At 47.4% G+C, this 27,267-nt stretch overlaps 1 protein-coding gene across 4 annotated transcripts in view; it reads left to right on the forward strand.

The window, feature by feature from the left end:
* B3GALT5 (beta-1,3-galactosyltransferase 5) overlaps nt 1-27,017 on the forward strand; it is an 82,522-nt gene extending 55,505 nt beyond the window's left edge. Inside the window, exons 1-3 of one of the 4 annotated variants that reach the window (XM_081800045.1) lie at nt 3,886-5,747; nt 6,189-6,354; nt 7,073-27,017. In XM_081800045.1, coding sequence (XP_081656171.1) covers nt 7,073-8,008 — 936 coding nt within the window. In that variant the 5' untranslated portion in view covers nt 3,886-5,747; nt 6,189-6,354 and the 3' untranslated portion in view covers nt 8,009-27,017. Of the gene's footprint in view, nt 1-3,885; nt 6,355-7,072 lie in introns of those variants that run through there. The other 3 variants (XM_081800036.1, XM_081800029.1, XM_006744972.3) reach the window with 3 other exon arrangements.
* Nucleotides 27,018-27,267: the final 250 nt, after the last annotated feature.

A 27,267-nucleotide genomic window follows, 5' to 3' on the forward strand; every position in this document is an offset into this window, starting at 1 on the left:
TTATAAATGCACCAGTCCTAGCTGGATTATGGCCTGCCCTAATGACCTTATTGTAACTTGGTAAAGACCCTATCTCCAAATGAGGTCACATTCTGAGGCACTGGGGGCTAGGACTCCAGCACGCCAATTTGAGGGGGACACAGATCGGCCCGTAACGGACACTGACCCACAGACCCACGGCCTGTGACTGTGTCTGAAAGAAATCCCCGGTATTTTCACATCACAAAAGGACAAAGCTCCTGCTGACTTTAAAATTAAGGTAGTTATCAGACCTAGAGTCAGAAATTGTTGTTAGATGCAGTAATAAAGAAGTGCATGTATGACTCTGGCACACTTCAAGAACGATTTTGATACATTTATTTCAACATCATTGATTTCCTTTGTAATCTTACATGTTTGGGAGTGGCCAGCCAGGAGGGAGACTCTAGGAGCACCTTCCAGACCATTCCGCCCACTCTCCTTTGGGTTTGGGTCACCCGGTGGACAGTGCACCCCCGCTTGTCTGTGACCCGGAGCTGGCCGAATACCTCTAGCAAGGTGGAGCTTGAAGAGAAGGCGTTGGATTATGAATTGATACTACCAGAGGGCACACTTGGATTAGAACCAGGACAGAAACAGTTCGCGCCATGCATAGAGCTCTTTCCAGCCACCCTGTGAGGCCAACAGTATGATCTCAACTGGAGACAGACACAGGTCTGTAGCATGAAAGTATTCTTGTGCCAAATTTCGCCACTGTGTTGACAGAGCCAAATGTGAACAAGATCTTCTGTTTCCAACTTCCTCAATATTTCCATCCCTGCAGGCTGCCTGCAGTTAACAACAAGGGACTTTTATTTTTATTTTATTTTATTTTGTTTTATTTAAATTCGATTAGCCAAGGTATAGCACATCATTGGTTTTTGATATAATGTTCAATGATCCATTAGTTTTAAAATCTGCTCCGTAGCATCTGAAGCTGACTTACGATGGCAAGTGGAGTAGGTACCGATTTGACAATGGATGCGATATTGCAGAATCGTTGTAGAAATCTCACACTTTGATCAAGGGGCCTGCCTTCCTTACCTGGCCAACTGAACATGTTAAAGCAGACGTGAGCACTTTGGAGTTTTCAAAAAAAGCAAGTCCAGAGTTTGTTTTCCGGGGCCATATTAATCCTGTTTTTAATTTTCTATATATTATGTTTTGGCATCTTATTTCTGGCTGGGGAGGGACTGCCCCTCCCACGGTGAGCCTTTTCTTAGAGATAAGGAAGGCCCCCCCTCCCCCCCCCACCAGGTCTTTAATGTGCAAATGAACCCATCCAGAGCCACACTGCCTCTGTCTGGCCCTTATGCCTCAGGAGACAAGATTCCTGGGCCTTCATTGTCCCAGCCAGGTGCCAGGCAGCTAGGTGTCACTCCTACAGCCAGCTGCCAAAATTACTCAAACTAGCCAATCCTAATCTGTTCGTCCTGCCGTGTGTCCACAAAAATACTCAATAAAGGCCATGACCCGGACCTGTCTGTTTCTCCGGACCAAAACTTGTGACCCTCCTCCCATGGCCTAGCATGGCAAGCCACGTCTCCTGTTTCTAAGAGACCCAAAGTTACATTAATGTTTTCTTTCAATGACATTGACTTGTCCTGGCTGTCATTCAGTCATCATTGTAAATTAAGACCTGGACACAAAATGGGTTTGTTCTGTGATGCACTGTGGCCCGTGAAATGCACTGTGCAAAAAATCAGACTTGGGGTCAAATAAATGCAGGCTATTTTACAGAAGGTATTACCTTTTCAGAGATTTATTTTTATCTAAAATGATTCAAAAAATAGGGCGCCTGGGTGGCTCAGTTGGTTAAGCGACTGCCTTCGGCTCAGGTCATGATCCTGGAGTCCTGGGATCGAGTCCCGCATTGGGCTCCCTGCTCGGCAGGGAGCCTGCTTCTCCCTCTGACCCTCCCCCCTCTCATGTGCTCTCTGTCTCTTTCATGCTCTCTGTCTCAAATAAATAAATAAATAAATCTTTAAAATGATTCAAAAAATATTAATGTGGAATAACTTACCTACAGCAAAGCACACAGATCTTGGTTGTATGGGTCAATGAGTTTTTACATATGTAACCACCCCCCAGATCAAAAATAAAATATATCCAGCTCTCCAGAAGGGCCCTTGTGCCCTTTCCTGGTTAATAATCCCTCCACCAGAGGTAATTACCATTCTGACTTCTATTATCAGTGATGCATTTGGCCAGGTTTTGAACTTCTTATCAATGGAATCATTCAGAACATACTCTTTCCAGTCTGGCTTCTTTCATTCAACGTAATGTCTATCAGATTAGTACATAGTGTGTTTATCAGAAGTTTGTATTTTTTAATGGCTGTGTAATGTTTTATTGACCCCACTCTATTGACGGAAGTTTATTGTTTACATTTTTGTCATTTATTGCTGTATTTCCTCTTGGCTCCAAATTCACTCTTTTTTGGCTACTCTGTGAAAATGGCTCTGGGCCCAAGGTGACTTCTCTGCTGTCAGTGGGCCAGGCTGTCATGGAGGTCTGCATCTCAGGCCTGGGTTGGGGGACTTTCCTTGAGTTTCATCTTAAGCTAGAGGCTGGGCTACTCCTTATTCCTGCTGTTCCTGTGTTCTGAGAGATCGCTTTACTTACTGCTAATCGCTCATCGCTCAGATCCCTTGTTAGAAGAACAATTCTTTATGTTAAACTTTCCCTTTGAATTACTGTGTGGCTTCTCTCTCCTGATCAGACCCAGATGGAGAGCACAGTTTCTGGTTATTATGGGCAGCAATGTGCTCTGCACGTTCTTGGTCACACCCCATTTCTGTTGGGTATGAGCTCAGGTGTGGTTTGCCGGGTCAGGGCGCATAGCTTTCCCTGCAGTAGATGCTGCCAAATAGAAACGGCTTTCCGACGTCCCACTTCCTTTTAGTCATCTCCGTGGGTGGCAGTGGCCTTTCACTGTGGTTTTATTTGCATTTCCCTGATGACTAATGATGTCCTTTCTTGGGCTTTGGCCATTTGGATATTTTCTTTTGTGAAATATCTGTTCACAGTTCATTTTTTAAGATTGTGGGGTTTTTGCTTTGTTTTGTTTTTGTGCTTTCTTTGTTGATACATAGCAGTTCTTAATATAGTCTGGGTAATAGTCCTTTGTCAGATATATGTCTGGCACATATGTTCTCCCTTTCTGTGGCTTGCTTTTGAAGTCTTTCCATGGCATTTTTTTTTTAAGATTTTATTTATTTATTTGACAGCGAGAGAGGGGACACAAGCAGGGGAGTGGGAGAGGGAGAAGCAGATTCCCCACAGAGCAGGAATCCCGATGCGGGGCTCGATCCCAGGACCCCGGATCATGACCTGAGCCGAAGGCAGACACTCAGCGACTGAGCCACCCAGGTGCCCCATCGATGGCATTTTTTGAAGTTCCATTCATCATCCTTTTCTTCAGATCCAGGAGGTCCTCCCCTGCCCCCGCCCCTCAGCCCCGTTAAACTTCACTTTGCAGACTGACTCTTTGGCTTTCCAGCCCTTGGGGATATGGACTTCCAATCCCTTTGTCATCAAGCCCTGTAGCCTTAGGTCAAGAGTCCCACCCACCTGGCCTGGGCAGGGATCCTCTGTTTGACAGAGTTAAGACATTGACTTCGGGGCTCCCCATAGACAGCCTTTCCCTGCCCTAAAGCCCTTAGCTTTGTGCTGTTACTTACTTGTTCCACTGTAATTCAGACATGCCCAGTGTCTCACCTATGCAGAGCCCTCTCAGGTATTAGGTGGACATACCCCTGGCCCTCCGGGTGCTCTGGCCCAGAGGGGGCACAGTGACCCCAGCCTGGAGCCGAAGTGACACCTGCAGAGGAGCCTGGGGAGGGCAGGAAGCAGAGGAGAAGGGAGGGAGGGAGGGGCCTGCAACCTTCTGCCTTGCCTTGATCTATAATTCATGCACAGTACTTATCTACTCCAGTTCCGAGGCTCTGTGTCTGTGTCTGTATTGCTCGTAGGTTGAAGGAGTGAAGCCTGGTGTCCAGAATCTGCTAAATAAACTGTTGTTCCATCCTGACTGGATGGCCAGGCTACACAGGCTGGCTGGCCCAGGTGTGTTTTGAGGTGGGGCTTCCGTCGCAGAGGTAGTTGCCTGTTTATGACTCTGTCCATGGAGATGCTTCATGCTAAGGGCTCCTGCCTCTGGCCAAACTGTGAGGGACGGAACCTGGGGGATATAGACTTCCCTTTCTAGAAACATGCTCTTCCAGGTTCTGTTCCTTATTGATGCTAGGTGCCCTCCCCGAATCCCCTTCAGTGGGTCGTTGTAGCACAACATGTATAACCAATCTAAGGCGTAAATGGGGATATGAGGTGTAACTTCGTGGTCACATCACTGGAGGTAGGGAGTGTGTTCCGGTTGCACATGAAGACAAATGCCCTCAGGGAGTGTTGGCCAGTCGGGCCGGGCCTCTTGCTCTTTCTCATGGGTGACATTTGGGGTCCAGCGAGTGACCAGTGCATAAGTGAGCTGAGCATCCTTCCCTGGGGATGGAGATCCATGTGAAGGATCCTGGGAAATATAGGGGAATGATATTTTAAGGTTTACTAATGAGGCAACCCACTGAAGAAGAGCAAACTTATCTGGGAAAGGAAGCAAAATAGAGGAATGTCATCATCTTTCTCGTGATTTGGTTTTTGTGTTTCGTTTTAAAATGTGTTGTGGGGGAAAATGCGATTTGGTTCCCCTTACCCCTTTCCTCAGCCAGAATAAACTACACATCTTACCCCCGTAAATCACTGTTCTCGCAAAGAAGAGGGGCACCTGGGTGGCTCAGTCGGCTAAGCGTCTGTCTCTGGCTCAGGTCATGATCTTGGGGTCTTGGGACCCCGCACTGGGCTCCCTGCTCAGCGGGGAGCCTGCTTCTCCCTCTCCCTCTGCTACTCCCCCCTGCTTGTGCTCTCTCGCTCTTCTCTGTCAAATTAATGAATAAATAAATAAAATCCTTAAAAAAAAAAAAAAAACAACAACCAAACTATTCTCACAAAGAAAAAAAAAAAAAGGAAATAGAATTCTCAGCGTCCTGTCAGCCACGGCTCAGACGCGTTCTTGCCACCCATGTGCCTCCCATAGCGATTTCTCTGAACTGGGTGGGGGCTCCAGCTGGCCAAGACCGCCGTGGGGGCCATGAAGGACAGGAGCCAGACTAAGTTGGCCTCCAGGGAGTTAGCTAGTTCTGGAAGTTTCCATCATTGTTCCATAGCTTTTATGGTAAAGCATTTGGAACAGAATTTTAACTGAATGAAATTTCAAGGTCTGATTTTACCATCAAATTAAGTGACCCTTTTCTTCCTTGCACTTGGTTGTTTTTTTTGTCTTGCTGGCCCCTCTGAGCTCCCCCCCCAGGATGGCATTTTGAAGATAGGGACACCGAGTTGAGAACTGATGGATCTCTTACCTGTGTCAAATTCTGTAAGACTGTTATGTAGGAAGGTCAATTATTAGTATGAGACATTGGACTGAAGCTGACTCATGGGTCCACCAGGTCCCCTTCCAGAGCTCTGGGTGCTGTCCTAGCGCATCAGGCCCGACAGGCTTCCTGGATATTTGCATATGCTGTTATTGTTGTCAACAGGTGCACCGTGTGGTGGAATCTCTTGATCGCACCCACTTTGCAGAAGAGAAAAACGGGGCTGCAGTGGGGCCCAAATGCTCCTCAAGGTCACCTGGGTAGGTGGTGATGCGGGTCTGCAACACCCTGGGATGGCCAATGGTGAGCAGCTGCTGGTGAGGCCTGGCTGATTTGAATGGTGTTATTCTTTTTGTTTTTTCCTTATAGTGACTCTTGAGGAAGGGAATCATCATTTTGGGTAAACGCAGTGAGTCCAGAACTGGACAGTGCCCAACGGCATTCACTGACAGCTCTTCGGCAAGTTTCCTCTCGGAATCTACCCTGGGGTTTCGTTTTCAAACCAGAGGGTCATCAGAGCCAGGAAAAAGTTGGTTACTTGCTTTCTAAATGTTATAACATTAACATGGGTGGTCCTGGATTTGCTGAGAATGACAGAGGTGTGTGGGCACAAGAAGAAAGAAGCAGGAGATTTAAAGAAGTAACCCCCCCTTCTAAAATAAAATAAAATAAGCGCCGCTAGCAGGGATGGAATTCCAAGATACGTACGGTATTCCTGCCTCATCTGAGGTTTTGTGTTCTAAGGTTTCAGTCACCCGTGGTCCACCACGGTCCAGAAGCAGATGGTCTCCATTCTGACCTATTGTCAGAAGGTCGGTGGTAGCCCAACGCGACCTCACACTCCTGCGCCGCCCGCCTCACCTCATCTCATCACGTGGGCATTTTATCATCTCCCATCATCACAGGAAGGGTGAGTACAGCGCAGTGAGACCCCATTCACGTAACTTTCATTACAGTTTTTTGTTATAGTTGTTCTATTTTATTATTAGTTATTGTTGTGAATCCCTTACTGTGCCCGATTTAAAAACTAAAAGTCATAGGAACGTATGTAGGGGAGAAAACAGCATATATAGGGTTTGGTACTATGCTTGGCTTCAGGCAGCTGCTGGGGATCTTGGAAGGTATTCCCACAAATAAAGGGGGATGAATGTAGTTGTGCAGATCTGGACACTGGTCTTTCTTCTTTCTGGGTGTGATAAAATGGTGCTTGGTTTGATCAGAGAAGAGTGCAGACGGTTCATGCATTTAGATCTAGAACACGTGGTTTCCAGTCTTGCAGGTTCCCTAGGTGGACTTCATTATGGAGTCAGGGATGGGCAGAGCTGGAAGGACCTAGTGGGAGATCTGGTCCTGTATTTTAGAGGGGGAATCTGAGACTCCCACGGGTGAAAGGCAGTCTGGCCTGGAGCCCTGTGCTCCGATTGCACACTGTGGAGTGAATGTTGCTATTGGGCGTCCATGCTCACCTTTGGATAACAGCTCTCCAGCTCTGTGTGCCGTGAGACCCCACAGTCTCTGGAACATGAGCCGTGAGACGTGGGTGTCTTCCCCCATCTATGCGTCTCAGGGCAAAGCTAAACATGCTCTCCTTCTTTTGAGGTCTGACCACTGCTCTTTGTTCCTTTCAGATGGCTTACGTGAAGATGCGCTTGATGTACATTTCCCTGGTGGTCCTGGGAGCCCTCTGTTTGTATTTTAGCATCTACAGCCTGACTCCTTTTAAAGACGAGCCGTTTGTCTTTAAGAAAGAAAGGGGGAACTTCCTTCAGCTTCCAGATATCAACTGCAGGCAGGATCCCCCCTTCCTTGTCCTGCTGGTGACCTCCTCCCACGAACAGATGTTTGCTCGCACGGTCATCCGGAACACGTGGGGGAAAGAAAAGAATGTGAGCGGAAGACTCATAAAAACCTTCTTCCTTTTGGGAGCCACATCCAGTAAAGACCTGTCGAAAGTGGTAGTGCAGGAAAGCCAGCGGCATCGTGACATCATCCAGAAGGACTTCATGGACGCCTACTTCAACTTGACCCTGAAGACCATGATGGGTATCGAGTGGATCCACCGCTTCTGTCCTCAGGCGGCTTTCGTGATGAAAACGGACTCGGACATGTTTGTCAACATCTACTACCTGACCGAGCTGCTCCTCAAGAAAAACAGAACCACTCGGTTTTTCACCGGCTTCTTAAAACTGAACGAATTTCCGATTAGGGACAAGCACAACAAGTGGTTTGTCAGTAAATACGAATATCCGTGGGAGAAGTACCCGCCCTTTTGCTCGGGCACTGGCTACGTGTTTTCCAGCGACGTGGCAAGTCACGTGTATGATGTGTCCGACAGCGTCCCGTTCATTAAGCTCGAAGACGTCTTCGTGGGGCTCTGCCTGGCAAAACTGAAAATCGGGCTGGAGGAACTCCACTCCGAGCAGACCTTTTTCCCAAACGGGTTGGCCTTTTCCACGTGTCGTTTTAGGAAGATCGTGGCCTGCCATTTCGTCAAGCCTCGCAACATGCTGAGCTATTGGCAGGCTCTGGAAAATTCTCTGGAAGAGGAGTGTCCAGCTGTCTGAGCAAGCCCAGGGGCCCATGCGGACACACTTGAGACAACCCATAGTTTGGAAGCTCTTCAGGGGGCATTGCTGAGGGTCCTCGTGGGGCAGGGAGGGAGTGAGGGGGGAGGAGGAAGAGGCAGGTGAGGGTGCTCTCCTCTAGCGCTGCCCGTCTAACTGAGCTTGTAAGCCTGAGTGAAACCGCTTGGTGCCCAAGCGATAACAGAGGCCATCTCTTGGGTCCCTACACGACTGCGCTAAGTGTCTGACGCACGCCTCCATTTTCCCATTTCCAGGATCAGTGTCTATATGCAGCGGTGGGTGTCAGCATCCCCATCTTACACACCAGGCAGCCGCAGCTTGTGGAAACCCAGGGCCTTGTCCCAAGGCTCCCGGCCAACAAACACTGGGGCAGGGATGGAGATCCAGCACTGTGAGAACCCAGGCGCAGCCGCTGGCTTGGCCCACCCCTCCGTCCTGCCTCCCTTGGCGGGGACTGGCGGCCAGGAGGGCTCAGAGGCAAGCCTGGTGGTGGCATCCTTCAGTCCCTTTCAGGAGTCCCTTCCACTTCAAGTCCCAGTCCTTTAGCTTTTAGTGCTGTCCCTGGGGTGAAGCAGCACGCCCCCAGCGCCCTCATTCACCGCAGTGGATCGAGCAGGGATACCGAGTCCCTGTGAGCAGCTCGGCATTCAGCTCACAGCAGAGCAGGCACATCCCCGGCCGCCGCCCCTGAGAAACGGCCATCTCTAGACAGAAAACCGTGTTTATAGATTCGGCTTGGAAACAACTGCAAAGCTGGCCTGTCGAGCGGACTTCTTGGCCACGCTGCCAGCATCCCCGAGGGCATGGCATGAGCTCCCTGAAATGAGCTTTGGTCAAGGGGGGCTGTCTTCCTGTGCCTGCTTCCCACGCCTGGCCCAGGCTCATCTTCTTGGAATTTCTCAGACGGCCAGAGAACAACTGAGTTTGTGAAGTGATTAACCTCCTGTTTCCTTCCGCCTGGAGGTTTCTAGGAGCCTGTTCTGCAGGCTGTGCGGGCGAGGCCCTGCTTGGCGGGGGTCTTCACCTGTTCAGCGGCTGTGGGATTACATGCTAAGCCGCCCTGCTCCTGGTCGTAGGAATGATTCGTACTTATTTTTTACTTTACCTGACGTGACTTTACCAGCACTCAAAGTGAAGGCCTCACATGGCTGGGTAACCCACAGAAGCCAGACCAAGCTCCTACCTGAGCCCAGGTGGAGGTATTTGCTGCAAAATGGCCGTGGCAACATTAACCCGAACAGCGTTTCCCCTATCTGCTGCTTCTCTGCAGACGTGAGCCCTTATCCTGGCCGCTCTGCACGTGCTGGACCATGCTCAGGAAACCTTCCTCCCAGGTGGGACAGTCAGGGACTGAGCTTCCTTTTGAAGCCCAGATTTTGTCGGAGCCTTGGTCCTGCAGGAGGGCCCCCGATTCGGAAGATAACGGTGGGTGGGGGGTGTTGAGGGTGAAGGGGCTCCTCCGGCAGCAGGGCTGGGTCTGTGCCTACGTGTCCACCCTGGGTGGGGTGTGTGTCCGTGGGGCCACTGGGCTCGGTGTGGCGGACCCAGGATCTGGCCTTCTCCTCAGCCTGTAGCTCAGTCCCAGGGATCACGAGCCCAGGCAGGGCTCTGTTACCTGAGCCGGGGTCTTGGGCCCGACAACGATAGAAGTGACGTGGGACCCAAGAGTCAAAGGCATAGGCAGTGCTGTATTGGAGAAAGCTCCTACTTTCTCCAGCGTTCCCACTCCTGTCCCTTATGCTACTAAGGGATGGAAAAGTGCCTCGTCCTGATTGGCTGATGTTGGCAGGCGACCCAGCAGCTCACTGGTGTTTTTGGAGCCACGGTCTTCCAGGTTGGTGGAGCCTCCTTTTGTCCCCGCCTCAACAGGACATGGCCCCCGCTGTTGTTTGAAGTCCGGCCGGTGTGGGGTCGGACCCTGGTTCTGCTCTGTGAGAAAATCAGTTCAGGAAGAGCAGCCGACCGGAAGTTCCCCAGGTCCATAATATTTTTCATTTGGGGCTTGTTCCTGTGGTCCCTGACTGTCTCATGGCCCCCGGAGAGCTTTCATCCACCTGATGCTTGCAGGGGAATGTGGATGGAGGTCTCATCTCCTGTGTCTACATCCTGCTTATCAAGGGCGTAGACGCTGCCTCTCATTGGAGGTCATGGCAATGTCCCGCTATCTGATTTAATCCTGACGTGAGAACGCGGTCCCCAGCGGGTGTGGGCTGAATCCCCATGCGAGCATCAGCTGGATATGGGACTGTTGGAGTCTAGAGGACACGAATTTGACAAGTAAAGTAAAGAAGCATGGCCCAAATAGAAACAGCAGTAAAGTGGCCACTAAGGGCGCGAGGAAAGGCAAGAACCAGGTAACACATGGCAGGTACCCCTTAACGGAGTCCCAGATGGTTTGAGCATGGGGGCCTTAAAATTATGGAGCCAGGAGGCCTGTTGGGGGATGATGTCATCCCTTCGTCGTACCTCTCCAGAAACATGAATGTGGAATCAACAAGATGGATTTGCAATAGCATATACTCGCCCTGGGTCAGCCAGTGGAGAGTCTAAGGCTAATTGGTGATCTAAAACCGCGGAAGCCAGAGTCTAATGATCTTAGATAAGCTTAAACTCCTGTCCGGTTTCAGCCACCACTGTGGACACAGTGGCTTCTGTGTGGAAGCGTTGTGCATTGTTCCCTGGCTGGTCTCATCACGGATCCGACCCAGGTGACTCTGAGCGTTCAGCCATCCTCCGGCTCCCCTGGACCTCCGTGGTGGTGATAGCTGAGTGTTAGAAGGGTTACTGATGACTATTTGAATATTTTCAGGGGACGGTGCAGCATGTCCCACAGTCTCCGCTAGTCTTATTGGTATCAAGACATTGAACTGGTGTCCCCCTTCCCATCTGACATTCTTAGGAAGACCATTCCTTCAGCTAGACCCAGGAGCCCTGGGGAGGGGGGCTGGGCACTGAGGTGGTGAGTGGTTGTGGGGCATCCACAGGGAGTGCTTGTCATCATCCAGGTCTCCATCATCAGTGGTGCCATATACTTGTGGCCCTGTGTGACAGTCTGGGTAACTGTGACACCAAGGCCATATCTCCTAGATCATATGCCGTGTTTGAGATGTGGGGGGGTATTGCTGCATATAAAGGGGGGCAGGGCTGGGGGGTGGGGTTCGCCGCACCTTTTGGTGGGCAGCTGCATAAAATGATACTAAGTATGCGGGCTCATTTGGCAGTCAGATTACAGGTGGAGGGCCTGCAGAGATCACAAGAGGGGTCATGTGGTATACCAATGATGGCTGATGGATGAAAACGTGTTGTTGTAATCCGGTCAGCGGGTGTTGGGTGGATGCTGAGGACTGGGTTTGTGTGAGGTTTATTGGCTCTGTAAATGGGGTGGGCTTGGCCCCGGGACGACTCTGCAAGCTTGCCTCACGGAACATCTTTATGTGCTTCTCCATGGACTTGTTCATGACATACCCAGCGGTCTGATTAAGTTTCTAGCGCGGTCTGAGACAATGTTTTTAGTAATTTGGAGCAAAGAATTTTCTTCCCCTTTCCCCACGTTTTGCTTACGCCCTATTATGATCAGGGAAGACATAAGCACCAGGACAAGAAGGGGTATGTATGGTTAGTTTTGTTTTTTTTCTTCACCTAGCCAGGACAAAAGAGGTGTGAAAGGACAAGAGAACAGACCCAGAGCCACCCCAGGAAATGTTAGACTAACCTGGACTGCTTACCCAGCAGGGGCAAACCAGGTGTTTTCCAGGGAGTGGTGCTGCTTGAAGCAGCAAGTGAATGGAAGACACAGATGCAAGAAAAGAAGGTGATGGGGACGATGATACACCACATTCCTTACCTGTTTGCAGTGATGACTTTTTTTTAAAAGATTTATTTATTTGAGAGAGAGAGAGAGAGCAAGCAGATGAGCACGAGTGGCAGAGGGAGAGGGAGAGAGAATCCTAAGTAGACTTTGCACAGAGCACGGAACCCTATGCCAGGCTCGATCTCACGACCCTGAGATCATGACCTGAGCTAAAACCAAGAGTCGGATGCTCAACCGACTACGCCACCCAGGCACCCAATGACTGTCTTTTGAATTTCAGAGCTTCAGTTGGTTCAAAGTATAGGTGTGGTTGGCCGGTGGGTCCTGAAGAAGTCCGGGGCGGGGGGGGGGGGGGGGGGGGGGAGGGCAAGTTTAATCTTGATGAGATGGACCCAGCTGGGTACTCCTTCCAGCCCTGTGGCGGTGGGAGCGGCCAGAAATCCCCGGTAGGGTCCTTTCCATTTGGGTTGGAGTCGGTCCCTCGGTGATCCCTCTTTCCATGTCATAAGTGCTGCTTATTCCCCGGGCCCAACCTTTGGGAGGACAGAGGGATCCGGGTGGGGTCTGGCGGGATTTTATTGCCACATTGTTGTAGGGCCTGTTGCGTCTTGCTTCGGTTCCCCTGGCGGCGAAAGATGCCCTGCTGTCGCTCTGAAGGGACTTGGGCAGCCCCAGATCTTGGAATGATTTCTTTTAAAAGACATTTGCACACCTCAGTAGCCTTTTCTGTCCTCGAACAGAAAGCCTCTATCCAACCGGTAAAAACATTTCCAGACCCAAGAAGATACTGACAACCAGCCTTTGGAGGCATCTGAGTAAAATCAGTTCCTGAGCCCTCAGAGCCTGCCTGTTGGGCTCCAGCTGTGTTCCTGATGCCACCTTGCCTGACCACGAGGGTAAGAAGCTCTGTGACAGCAGGAACTGGGAGGCAAAGCGATGCTCTTCCCGCGACAGCCAATGTTAGTTTTGTACTGGGACCTGCAGGAGCCAGGCTGGTTGGTGGCTTCACCCTTGGGTGTCCAGGGGGAATGACTGATGGTGAACCCTGTTTCCTGGGTGTGCTGAGATGAGCACGCTACATGCATTATGTCCTTAAATGCTCAAAGCAGCTCTATGGGGGAGGGGGCGCCAGCCATGGGCCCGCTTTGCGGGTGAGGAAGCCCAGGTGGCAAGAGGGAGGGAGCAACTCGCTCAAGGTTGCCGGCACAGCTGAGAAGTTGCACATTTAGGGGACGACCCCCCTGGGTGGGCCTCCCAGGCTGCCAGCCGGCCGCCTGTCCGTGTTCAGTGGGGTGCAGGAGCTCATTGCATCGGGGGCTCAGGCTGCACCTCTTGCATGCCCTCCATGCCCCTCCACACGCCCACCCACCAGCGTCTGAACCCCAGTTCCCAGCCTTTGCGCTGGGACTAGGCTCCGTGGCGCCAGCCCCTCTGATTTTGCACTTGATTCCAGCTCTTCCCACCTGGTGGAGCGCAGGACTCCTGCACGGGGCAGTTCAACCCCACAAGGGAGTTCTGTGTTGTCGTCTTAAATTTCTCCCCTCCTGTTCTTTCTGAGTGCCCTCCCATCAGACGTTGCTGCCCCCTCTACCAGCCGGTTCTTATCAAGCTCTCTGAGGACTCCCGTTGCTGGTCTGGGCTGGTTCTCGGTCCTTATCTTGCCCGACTGCGTGGCTGGTCTTGCTGGCTTCAGGCCCAGCTCCGTCCCCAGCTTCCAGAATGCTTGGTGCTCTTGGTTCTCCTCCTCCCACCTGCTGCCACTCCTTTTCGGTCTCCTTTGCTTGGGGCTCTACCTTCGGATTGTATCCAGAGGCCAAGCTCTTCCCAACACCTCACGGCTGCCGCCTGCCCAAGCCCCTGTCCCCGCACCTGCGTTCCTGTTCCTGTGCCCACTGTCTCCGTTCCCACCTCTGCACCCCTTAGGTCTATTCCCAAAACAGCTTCCAGAGCACTCTTCAAAAATATAGGCCAAAGCATCTCACTTGTCCACTCAGAGCCCCCCAGTGGCTCCCCATCTCTGAGGAAAAGCCACATCTTTAATATCATTATCTGTTTCTGTGCCTTAACCTTGTCCCTTCATGCTGTCCCCTTCCTGCCACTCTGGCCTCCTTGCCTTCCTGGAACAGCCCAGACACACTTCACCAACCGCAGGGCCTTTGCACTGGCTGTTCCCTTTGCCAGGATTACTCTTTCCCCAGAGCGTCTCGTGGCTCACTCCTTTGCCTCCTTCAAGCCTTTGGTCAGATATCACCTTCTTGGTGAGGCTTACCTTGCCCCATCCCACGGTCCCTTACCTTGTGCTATTTTTCCCATTGGACTTACCAGTTTCTAACAAAGTATATAACATCTATTTATTATAATATATTTCATTTATTTTATTTCAACCCACTTTAATGAGAGCTCTGTGCAGGCATGGATCTTTGTTTCCTTCATTGATGCACCTTAAATCTTTTTTTTTTTTTTTAATTAATTAGGCTCCCTACCTAGCATGGAGCCCAACATAGGGCTTGAGCTCATGACCCTGAGATCAAGACCTGAGCTGAGATCAAGAATCGGATGCTTAACTGACTGAGCCACCCAGGCACCCCAGACGCACCTTAAATTTTTAGCACAGCTCCTGGCACGTAGTAGATGCTCAACAAATATTTGTTGCGTGGAACTGAAATGGTCTTTATGGGAGACGGTTTTAGGGGGGAATCAGAGAGCCTAGGCTGAAAGGGGGAGGATTCTAAAACACAGCCAACAGCATGGCTCCCAGCGAATCAGTAAATGAGGAGTGAGATTTTACTGCAAACCGTGACCTGAAAATCTAGAAGGGCTTTACAGCAGTGCTTCTTGACCTCATGCCTCCTCTCGGTAGTAGAAAGCCTCAGACACTGGGAAGTGGGTGGAACCCTATAATGCACTCCTCCGCATGCCAACCTTGTCTCACCTGACACCCCCTTGATATCTCCCTTCCATCTCTTTTGATAATTATAGAAATCTGTCTCTTTTCCTCAACTGTGTCCAACTTTTATTTATTTTTATTTTTTTAAAGATTTTATTTATTTATTTGAGAGAGAGAGAGTGTGCACAGGGGGGAGGGGCAGGGGGAGAGCAAATTTCCAGCAGACTCCCCACTGAGCGCATAACCTGATGTGGGGCTTGATCTCACGACCTTGAGATCATGACCTAAGCCAAAACCAAGAGTCGGACGCTTAACCAACTGAGTCACCCAGGCACCCCAACTGTGTCCAACTTTTAGTCCCAGAAGAATGAAAACAATAAACCAAATTGCCAGGAAACACATGGGATCACTAATGTGACTTTTCAGTCCTACTGTTTTTTGTATATAAATAACTACATACATAGCATCTTTGGGACACTAAAAGCCATCCTCTGGATTTGAGGTCATTTTTCCAAACCATAACTATGAAGCAGTGTCCACTCTCTTGAGCTGTGCGGGTGAATTCGGGACATTGGGGTCATACCATGGTCAGCCCGGGTATGAGGAATGTGGATGGCCCACAGTTACTCAGAAGGGGGTCACCGGACTCCTAGACCTCATGGGGCTGTTTTGACAGGTGGTTGAGACAATGTGTGTAAACTACTCAGTAACGTGTGTGTTTTTGTTGATAGTATTTGGGCCGTGAATTTTGGTGCAGACTACGATGGTATATTTATAGCGATCTGTGTGCAAATCAAGAGATCTTTGGGGTAGGTCTTTAAGACTATTCTTTTCCTCCTTGAATCTTCCCTGGCACTTTTGGAAAAATTCTGGTATCTGGGGAGTTTCTCAAAATTGCAGAGCATAGTGTTCCAGACTCGGTTAATTCAGAGTGTATGAAAATCTGAACAGGTTACAAAAAATGGAGCTGGAAGGTGCCTTAGAGATTATCCATGGTTTAAGCAACAGCCTCCTTTTTACTGATGAGAAAACCAGTGAGGAGAATGGGGTGGCTTTTCTAAGTCCTTCGGTTAGCAGCATCGCCTGGTCAGAAGCCAGCATCAGAAAGCTAATGTCAGTCATTCGCTCTTTTATTTATTCATCCCTTGGGGAAGATATGCTCACTGCTTTTTACAGAATGTCAGGAAGAAGGGTCAAGCTGAGGTTCTTGGCTGTGGGTTTTGCAAACAGCTTTAGCTATTTAGGGTAAATACACAATGTCAAGAAAGTGATTGGGTCAGCCGTTCTCTTGGCAACTGAAAGAAAAAGCATTTGTTCAGCACCTTCTTTGTGGACAGACGTCGTGACCCATTTCCACAGAAGCTGTCCCAGTGAACCCTCACAACGTTTTGGGGTCTCCATTGTTATCATAATTAACACCCTGGATTTGAGCTGAGGAACCTGAGTGGGGGCTCAGTGATTCAGTGGGGCTCAGACGTGGCAGAGACCTGGCCCCTTGGTCTTCAATGCCTCGCCCTTCACCAGAGCATGGTTGGCAAGTCCTCCCACGGGGCTGAGGGTGGACAGGGCATCCTGAGTCTTCCACAGGAACCCAGGGCTGGCCCCACCCAAAGGGTCTTCCATCTTGTCCCTTTGCCTGGGCCACCACTTCTTTTCTGAGTGTTGACACATGTCTCCATCTGCTCCTTCCTGGTCCTATTTGACCTTCTGGAACTTGGCCCTTTGTCATCTGTGGTGTTCCCAAGAATCTCCTGTTTAGCTGAGTCCTCTGACCTGTCCTGTCCCAGTCCCTCAGATTTCCCCAGACAAGCATCTGGCTCCAGAACATGAACCCTCCAGACTAGTCCGACCTCTAGTTCCAGTCTCTCACTACCCAAAATCCTGGTGAAGCAAGTCATCTGTCAACACTCCAGACAGGCTGCTTCTCCCAGTGTGTGTGTGTGTGTGAGTGTGTGTGTGTGATCCAAGGCTTTAAGTAGAGGCACCACGCTCCGTGGCAGCTGGTTTCCATGTGCCATCTGCCCTCCCCCGAGTGTGGGAAGGTCCGAAAACCCACGGTTTGCTTACGTGGGACGTACAGCTGCAGGTGCCCCTGGAATCCTCCTCAGTGCTGGGACGACAGCATGGAGCTTGAGAGGTCACGTGTCCTCAACACTGTACAATCGGTCACATGCCTGTTACCCAGCATGTGCCCCGTGGAGTGCTGGTGTGCTGGAAACACGGGCTGTGGGATGATCGGCAGTCACGGTGTTTAGAGACTGTCCTGGACTCCAACTTCTAGGCAGAATGTTTAGAAAGCGTGAAATACGATGAAAGAGATCGAGCAGCCTACTGACTATGGGTGTGTTTCTTACAAGCAAGAACCGGGTGCAGGGCTGTCCAGAGTCCTCTGGCCTGATGCACAGGCTGAAAGGGACAGCCTGGCCTTGGTGATGCTCGGGGCTCGCCACACTAAGGTCCTATGGCTCTGTGATAGATTAAATAATTAACAAGCTCGTTTTACTGTAACAGTTGCTGACCCTTCTCATTTAAAAATAGATGAGAAGATGTTTATCTTTTCTCTGTGTCTTCCATTTGGAAATACTTGTTTTCTCATGTTTTTTTTTTTTTTTTTTAAGAATTAATTTTTCGTACTTGTCACATTAGGACTGATGGTTTAGCTATTTCCTGGAGACTGTAAACTTCTCCAGGCTTACTCTTTGCTCTGTCGAGGTCCCTGGCACGGTGCGTGGTAAGGAGGATATACCAATAATTATCTAGTGGGTTTTTCTTTAACTTTTTTTTTTTTTTAATTTATTTGAAAGAGAGAGAGAGCACAAGCAGGGGAGAGGGGCAGAGGAAGAGGGAGAAGCAGACTCCCGGCTGTGCAGGGAGCCTGATGTGGGACTCGATCCCAGGACCCTGAGATCATGATCTGAGCCGAAGGCAGACACTTGACCGACCGAACCACCCAGGCGCCCTATCTAGTGGGTTTTAAGGTGATTTCCGGAAGGACATACTCAGGCAGAGTGGTGAGCTAGAGTACAGGAATTAAGTGAACCATAAGGTCCCTTCCAACACCAATTCCTGAAGCCTCTTTTATAGATTGTTATTGCCACTTATTTTTATTTCTGTTTGGTTTTACAGAACTCAAAAATCTGTATGTGAACACTAGGGAACTTCATCAAGGGCTGAGGTGTATATCAAATAAACTCTCAGTTATGTCTCTGGGATATGAAATATGGTTACATTCTCTGTTTTGAATATAGATGGAAAGATCCGTAGCTTGTGGCCACTGGGAACTTAGAAGCACGAGCTCCTCATGATTTTCCTGCTTTTCAAGTAGTCATACCAGGGAAGAACCCCTCACTCTCAGATTGGCCCTGAAACTGAGCAGGGAAGCCACCTACCCCCAGTGTGGGGCGAAGAGCCACAAAAGGCTGGAGGAGAGGATGAGGAGAGGAAGCAGGAATGTGTCCTAGCATCTGCCAATATGAATACAGACAAACGAAACATCAGATTTTAATAAAAAAAAATTCCTTCCTTATCAGACTTGATCAACTTTAGATATAAGTAGACAACTCACTTACAGAGCCAAATGTGGTTTTGGGGATCCCATCGTTTCGCATCGTCTGTTCTACTGTGTCCATTCTCTGGTTTATGAGATGAGTGCCTGTTACGTGGAGAACGGAGATGGCTGGTGTGGTGTATCCATGGCCTGGCCCAGAGCTCCTGTCACACATGTGCTCCTGGGAGGTCAATGCTAGGTCCGTTGTCTCAAGGGGCCAGTCCTTTCGGCCCCAGAGAGATACACCAAAGAAGTAGTGAGGCCCTTTGTTAAATTCTGCTATGGAAGCTATCAGGTTGGGGGAGAATTTACTTATTTTACACATGGCCATATGCGACATCAAGGAAAATCCACCATGACTGGAAATTACTATTGTTAACCAAGGAGACTTTGTGGTTAAATTTTGTTTTTCCTAAAAGACAAGAAATAAAAGTGAATTTATATGTTACTGAATGATATTTGAAAATGTATTTTAGGGGGATGTACTAGATTCTTATGTCATTTTTTGGGAGTAGGTACAGGTATTTATTTATGATTTAGTAACACTTACCTTTAATAAAAATTAAGTTATTAAAATAGCATCTTTCACTTAACTTGGTTGGTTCTAAGTTGTAGTTAGATGTGATAAACTTTTTTTTTGTATTGATGTTTCCTATATTTTGTGTTTGGGAAAGTGTTTTTAAAATTTGACTTTGATTTTAGAAAAATGTGCTGAACAATTTGACATGCTTATCTTTGTAAGAGTTGGGGATTTCTTGCTTCCCTGGATTTAGGAAGCAAAGAAATGGGGCTCTGACTCTTGGAAGGTCTTTAGGGGGACAGTGTCTGGGTGGGTGGTGAGGAGTGAGGTATCCTGCGAGAACCATAAGCCCAGGGCAGGAGGAGGCGGGCATCCTTTTAAATTTTCTTCCTCTCCTGTACACTTATATTTTTTGAAAGCTGTCATTTAAGTTTAAAAAATCAGGCCTGATGAATTAAGACCTTTAGAATCTTCATGGTAATTTATCTCTGAGGTATAGATTGGGTCCTTGGTCTTTCAAAGTGTCATTTAATGGATATAAAATGCAACAGATGCATTTTTCTTTGACTTCCACGTGCATTTGCCACAATTCTTGTGGTACTGCAGACCTGAAATCATTGCCTACCCCTGCTCCTTGCAGCCTATCTCAGACACAAAGCAGAATTTGGAGGGGCCAAGGAGGGGGTGCAAGGCTGTGGGTCAGGAGCCTGGGAGGCCTGGTAGTGGGCAGAGAAGGGAATGTCTTCAAAGGATGCATGACTTGCTCTTCCCAGTCCTCCAGCCAGGCTGCCCTCCCGCCAGTGACAACATGGGGTGTCTATGGTCCCCTCAAAGGCCTGCCCTGCCTCACCTGTTATCTCTGCTTTCCCTCACAGACCCCACTCATCACTCCACCTCCCATCTGCAACTCCAGTTGCTCCCTCCCTTCTAGAATATTCCCACAGCACACAAACATGCTCTCACTTCCCACTCAAGAACAACCTTCTAGACCTCCTTCTTTTTCCAGTACTGTTCCCTTTCTCTCTTTTTCCTTAAGAGGAAAATCTCTCCAAAGAGCAACCTTCTGGCTGACCAGTACCCATCCCCAGCTCCCATTTCCCCTCTCCTCTGTGCGGCACTGAAAGAGTTGTGGGGGAGGCACCACTGTTCTCCTGGCTAACACCTGCAGCTCCCTCCCCTGGCTTCCAGGACCCTACGGTCTGCAGCATTCCCTCTCAGCTCACCTCCTGGTCCCTCTTTCCTGTCTCCTTCCCTGGGTCAATCTCCTCTTCTCAACCTAGCCAGCCATCATTTGGAGCGCTCCAGGGCTGAGACCTCGGGCTTCTTCCCAACCTCTCCATTGACGCTTGCTCTTAAGTCAAATCACCTGTTTCCAGGTGTACTGGTCTGCTAGGCTGCCAGAACAAAAGTATCAGACTAGGGGGTTTAAACAAGAGAAACTCATTTCTCACAGTGCTGGAGGCTGGAAGTCCAAGATCAAGATGCCAGCAGATTCGGTTCCTGGCGAGGCATGCTTTCTGGTTATGTTTTTATATGGTAGGGAGAGGGCTCATTTCTCTGGTATCTCTTCATATAAGGACATTGATCCTCTCATGAGGGCTCCTCTTTCGTGACCTCATATATACTTGATTACTCCCCCACCCCCAAAGGGCCTACCTCCTGATACCATCACACTGGGGATTAGGGCTTCAGCGTAAGGATTTGGAGCAGGGTGAGAAGGCGGTGGGGTGGTGGGTGGGGACAGACACAGACATTCCATCCACAGCAAAGTCATACAGCTAGAAACTGACCCTGGAGTTCTAACTCTGACTCCACTGCCTAAAGCCTGGAATTTAATCAGAGCTAAAGTTACACATTTTAAAGGAGTTTTCTAACACTTTACTGAGTGACAATTACTACACATTCACTTACCAAATTTTTGTTGAATGTTTATTGTGTGCCAGAGTTCCTGCCCTCATGGTGTTTATTTTCTATTAAAGAAGATGGTAGGTAGACAGACTTTAATAGTACAGTGTGGTAAGGTTTTGATCAGTTCCATGCTAAGTGCAGTGGGTACACACAGAGAGGGCACTTAGTGTATTCTTGAGGGACCAGGAAAGCTCTCCAGAAAAAGGGAAAGCTAACCTGAGTAGCTACATGGGAGGAGCAGGAGGGCTCAGAGAAAAACCCGGGAGAGGCTGAATGTGAGCAGGAGTGTTGTTGAGTTGGGCACTTACCTGGCACCTGAAGCAGAGTCTAAAGGGGTAGGACCAAGAATAAGACTTGCCATGGACTGAATGCCTGTGTCCACCCCAAATTCATATGTTAAATCCTCACCTCCAGTGTGATGGTATTTGGAGGTGGGGTTTGGGAGGTAATTGGGTCGTGAGGGTGGAGCCCTCACGAATGAGATTAGTGGCCACAAGAAGGGCCATGTACAAGATGATTTCTCTCTCTCTCTGCCATGTGAGGACATGGCAAGAAGGCCCAGAAGGCATCTGCCTGAAAACCAGGAAGAGGGCTCTCACCAGGACCCGAATTGGCCGACAGCACCTTGCTCTTTTTGGACTCCTAGCCTCCAGAACAGTGAGAAATAAATGTCTGTTGTTTAAGCTGCTCAGTCTGTGGTATCTTGTTACAGCTGAGTGAGCTGACTAAGACAGACCAGATGATTTAGAGCCAGATGATGCATGACTTTGTAAGATTCTGAAACAGGATCCTGAAGCGGTCCCGCAGGATTCCCCACTCTAATCCCCACGACTATGAACATGATGAGACATCATGGCCGTGATATGTTACATTACATGGCAAAAAGGATTTGTCAGATGTAAGTAAGGTCACTAACCCGTTGGCTTGGAGTTCATGAAAAGGGAGATTATCTGGGTGAGTCCAGTCTAATCACAGCCCTTTAAAAGCAGAGTTTTTTCTGGATGGTGGCAGATGAAGACGTGGGAGAGATGCTGTGTTCAGGAAGGGTGCAACATGCTGTTGCTGGCTGAATGATGGAAGGGCTGTATGTCAGGAAACGTGGGAGTCTTTCGCTGATAGCCAGCATGGAGACGCAACTCCGGTCCTCCAGCCACATGGAACCACATCTGCCAATAACCTGTATGAACTTGGAAGTGGATGCTTCCCCAAAGCTGCCAGATAAGTGTCCATCCTGGCTGGCACCTTGGGACGGCATGAGGGGCTCAGTAGAGCCCTGGCCAGAACCATGAGGTCCTAAGTCATCTGTGCTAGGTTTACATAGCAGTAGAAAACTAATGTTCAAGCCAAGTTACAGACAATTAGATTTTATCTGAGATACAAGAAGATAATATCCTTTGAGAGTCCAAATACATCCAGCAGGAATTTCTAGAGGACCCAGAGAGCAGGAGAAAGGTAATCTTCAAAGACTGTCCTCAGAGATAGAAGAACCAGAAGAAGGAGATTATTAAAAAAATAAACAACTAGGGAACCAAAAGGATTTCTCGGAAATTAACAATATGACAACAGAGAAGGGGAACTCTTGGGAGGAGGTGGAAGATAAATGTGAACAAATCTAGTAAATGGGGCAACAGGACAAAGGTGGAGGATGACGGAACAGACCATAAAATAAGAGGATGGGTTACACCCTAAAATAGAAGGTCCCAAGAGAAGGATCTGAGAGAAAGGGGAAAACAGGAGGGGAGATATCTTTTAAGAGATTATTCAAGAACAATTCCCAGAATTGAAGGACACACATCTCCAAATTTTATGGGCCCACCAAGGTGTTCATCATCCTGGATGACGACAGAATCACACTGACCACAGGACATTTGAAAACACTTGTGACAAAGAGAGGTTCCTAAAAGTTTTGGAGGGAAAAACAATGGCTTTCAGAGTTGCATTGGATCTCTCAGCATCAGTACCAGTAGCTAGGAGGGACTTTTTATTTCAGGGATTATTGTTTCCAAACTTACCTTTTTTACTTGGCCAAACTACCCACTAAGTGTAAAAACAGAAGAAAGACATTTTTAAGCATATAAGGGGGAAATAAAAGCATTTTTATAAAAAAAAAACCCTGGGATTTTACTATGATACATCTAAAGGAAGAACACATCACTGCACAATGGACATCAGCAAAAAGAAAATTAAACCCAGAAAAGTAAATACAATTAATAACTCATGCTAATGGACATTCGTGAAGCCCTACAAGGACAAAGGGAGGAACAAGTCTCTTTCTCCTCATCCCCTCGAAAACCACTCTTCTTTCCTATTACATGTTTGGAAACAAAAACATATCTCTAAAGAATTTGTGTGTTAAAGAGGCCAAAATGGGTATCAAAAATATATAGGACTGAATAAAGAATTATTTAATCTATTAACACTTCTGGATGTGACTAGGGCAGCTGTGCACAAGGGGACTTGGGCAGGGGCTTGGGACACTAAAGTTTCATCATCCAGTATGCCCCATGGTGCTGAATGGCATCTGCCCAGATGAAAGGCAACTTTTCCTCTTCCAGACTAAAGCACCACCAGCCAAGCTCTGCATCCAGAAAGTTGGGTCTACCCAGAGATCAACTTTTGAAAGTTCTCACAAAGGGGCCCTATGGCTAGTAGAGGCCTGGATGAGGCTAAAACAGGACTAAGAAGGAAAATTGTAACCCCAGAAGCATGTATTTAAAAAGAGGGACTGAAAATGATCTAAACACTCAGTACAAAAATAATAGAGTAATTGCAAAAAAAAAAGTAATAATAAAATAATGATAGCAGAAAGCAACAAAATTAAAATTGTACAGATAAGTACAAACACTTATAGAAGAAAATACCCAAACATTTTGAAAGTACTTTTATAAAGAGGTATATATTTTTGGTATAAATGATTAAGAAAAGGAGAGCGAAGCAGCAGACATATTAGAAATTTTAAAGAGGAAATCCAACTACATTAAGTAGAAAATGTAATATGGAAAGAGAAAGTGTTGAAAACATCTAAGAACTGAGACAATTTTGTAGGAAAATAATTACCAAAATTGACCCAGGAATAAATAGAATTATGTACATATATAAACATATGACTCAATTATAAAAATTGGGTCAGTGGTCAATCATAGGGCCACCTCACCAAGCACTTATGGGAAGTAGTTTATCTTCCAAGGTTCAACAACTTTTATTGTATGAATTATTCCAGAAAATAGAAAAAGGGGGACATCATTTTCCCATGAGTATTAAGAGGCTAGTATGACCTTGATACTAAAGCTTGACAGGTGCAGTAAAAGAAAGGAACATTACAGACCAATCACCTATGAAAATAGATGTAAAAATAATAAAAAACCCACTACTGAAATGAATTTGAAGTACATTAAAAATATGAGAGTATTGTTTGTTAGAAAATATATTGGTGTAATTTGTGTTGACGGGATATAACTTTGACTCTTGGAACAGAAAGATCTAAAATAATAGCAACTTTAACAAGATAGAATTTTGTGTCTCACATGGAACTCTAGGTAGATGGTCCAAAGCTAGTATGGTGACTCATGATTAGTAGTGACACAGACTCACTTGTTTCCTTGCCCCCTTCAACACATGGCTTCCGTCTTGTCATCCAGATGGCTGGTCCAGCTGCTCCCCTCATGATATATTCCAGCTAGCAAGAAGGGAAGAATGGTCAAGCAAGGAGCATGCCCCCCTATTCTCCTTCCCCTGCACCTTGAAGGGCAAGACAGGAAAATTGCATGCACTTCTTCCAATCACAGCGCATTAGCCAGAACGTAGTCACATGGCCACATCTTGCTGCAAGGAGTTTTGGGAAAGTCATGAGGGGCAATGTGTCTCCTGTAATGTTATTGCTATGGAAGAAAAAGAACAGATAATAGGGGGAAACTAGCTGCCTCTGCCCCAAAGGAAAAAAAAAGATTCTCTCAATACCTTTGTATCAGTCAGCATTCTCCAGAGGAACAGAACCAGTATATATTTTTACTCAAATCTATATATTGATAGAAAACACACATGCACACACATGCACAGATTTATTTCAAGCAATTGATTTACATGATTGTGCAGCCTGGCAAGTCTGAAATCTGTAGGGCAGGCTGGCAGGGTGGAAACCTTCAGGCAGGAACTGATGTTGCAGCCACGAGGCAGAATTTCTTCTTCACTGGGAAACCTCAGTGTTGCTCTCAAGGCCTTCAGATGATTGGATGAGACCAACCCACATTATTGAGAGTAATCTACTTTACCTAAAGTCAACTGATTGTAGGGGTTAACCACATCTGAAAAATACCTCCACAGCCACATCTCAGTTAGTGTTTGTATTTTTTTTAAGATGTTATTTATTTATTAGAGAGAGAGAGAGAAAGAGAACACGAGCAGGGCGAGGGGCAGAGGTAGAGGGAGAAACAGACTCCCCGCTGAGCAGAGGGCCCAACTCAGCCCAGTCCCAGGACCCTGAGATCATGACCAGAGTTGAAGGCAGATACTTAACTGACTGAGTCACCCAGGCGCCCCCAATTAGTATTTGATTAGATAATTGGGGACTCTGGCCTAGTTAGGCTGACATATCAAACTAACCATTATAACCCTCATGCCAAACAAACAAAAAAAGTAAATTAGGATTTGAAAAGTATTTCCTCAACCTGATAAAGGTAATTGTAGTGCATACTGGTATCTTTTACTCAATATTTGTGCATACTTTTAGGCTGTCCCAGCATCTGCATCTCTTTTCTACATTTGGGAAATCCACCTTTCTGTGAGTCTCAGTGAGAGTCTAATCCCATATCCTACTCTAGAAGCTCCAAAGGCCAGATTCTGCCTATATATCCCACCCCCACCCCACCCCTGCCAGTCTGACTTAAGCCTAGCCAATCAGATGCTCTACCAGTGACCCTGATTGGAAATGGGTTTCACAAAGAAGCAGGTCTGGTTTGGGGTCCTCTCTGGTGGCATGTGCAGAAGCATCTGGCCAGTACCCTCACTAGGTTGTTCTTGGAACATTCCCTGTGCCCTGGGTTTCCACATAACTTCCCTTAGTTCACATTCTCTATGCCTTCTTTTTCAGCCTTCTCATTGATTATGTTAGGAACCTGATAACTCTTTGTTGTTGTTGCTTTTGTGACCAGTTTAGCCTGAGTCAGTTTCTATTGTAATAAACCAGTAGATCCTAATTGGCACCTACCGAAAGCTTACAGCAAAAATCAAACTTAATGATGATATGTTAGGGCATGTTTCTGGACCAGAGGAAATACCACTTTCCTGGGGGCATTTGACAATGCCTGGAAGTAGTTGTCATTGTCCCAACCTTCAGGGGCAGGTGTTGTGCGATGGTATTAGTGAGTAGAGGCCAAGGATTCTGCTAAACCTCCTAGACAGTAGCAGTAATTCTGAGATTGAGAAACCCTGCTTTAAAGTAAGAAATAGAACAAGGAGGCTTGCTTCACTGTTTCTTTTCAGCATTATACTGCAGGATCTAAAAAGTGCAATAAAACAAGTGAAAAAGAGCTAAGGACTGAAATGGGAAAAATAAAATGTTTATTATTTGCAGGTGATATGATTGAATGTCTGAAGATAATATTCAGAAACACTAGTAAAACCATAAATAGCCCATCAAAGTTGCTAGATATGGAATCAATACATGTAAGTCAATAACATACCAACAACAACCACTTAAAAGGTAATAATAACTCTGTTATTTTTGTAACTTCTTGTGGGTCTGTAACAATTCCAAAATAAAAGTTCTTAAAATATAATAATTTAAGAGAGTCCTTTAGCAACAGCAACAAAATCCATGCTATTTAAGACTAATTTAACAAAAATATGTAAGAACTTTGCGAAGAAAATTATACATCTTAATCGAAGAGCAAAATAATGAAATGAATGGAGAGACATAGCATATTCATGTTTGGAAAAACCCAATGTTGTAGGATGTCACTTCTCCTAAAATTCATTTGTTACATTCAATGTGATTTAAAACGATGTAAATTTATTATGTAGTGGTTCTGTGGGTCAGAGTCCAACATGGGTCTCCCTGGGCTAAGATCATGGTACTGGCAAGGCAGGCTGCATTCTTCTCTGGAGGCTCTAGGGGAGAATCTGTTTTCTTGCCTTTTCATCTTCTAGAAACTGCCTATAGTTCTAGGCTTGTGACCCTCTTCCTTCACCCTCAGATCACTGGGGACAGGGGGAGTCTTTCTCATGCTGCTATCTTTCTGGGTCTCGCCAGCCAGGAAACGTTTTCTACTTTTAAGGAGCCTTGTGATAACTTTAGACCTACTGGATTAATCCAGGATAGTCTCCCCATCTCAAGGTCAGCTGATTAACAACCTTAATTCCATCTGCAATCTCAATTCCCCTTTGCTATGTAACCTACCATAGTCACGTGGACCAGGGAGTAAGATGTAGACATGTTTGGGAGACCATTATTCTACCTCCCACACAGTATATGTTAGACATTTTCCATACTAAAAAGTAAAGAAACAAAAACCACCTGAGAAGAATGATCCTTTGTTTTATCTTTAGACTGTTTATAAGTCAGCAACAC

Source organism: Leptonychotes weddellii, chromosome 1, assembly GCF_054177405.1.
Source record: "Leptonychotes weddellii isolate Sample4059 chromosome 1, ASM5417740v2, whole genome shotgun sequence".
NCBI lineage: Eukaryota > Metazoa > Chordata > Mammalia > Carnivora > Phocidae > Leptonychotes > Leptonychotes weddellii.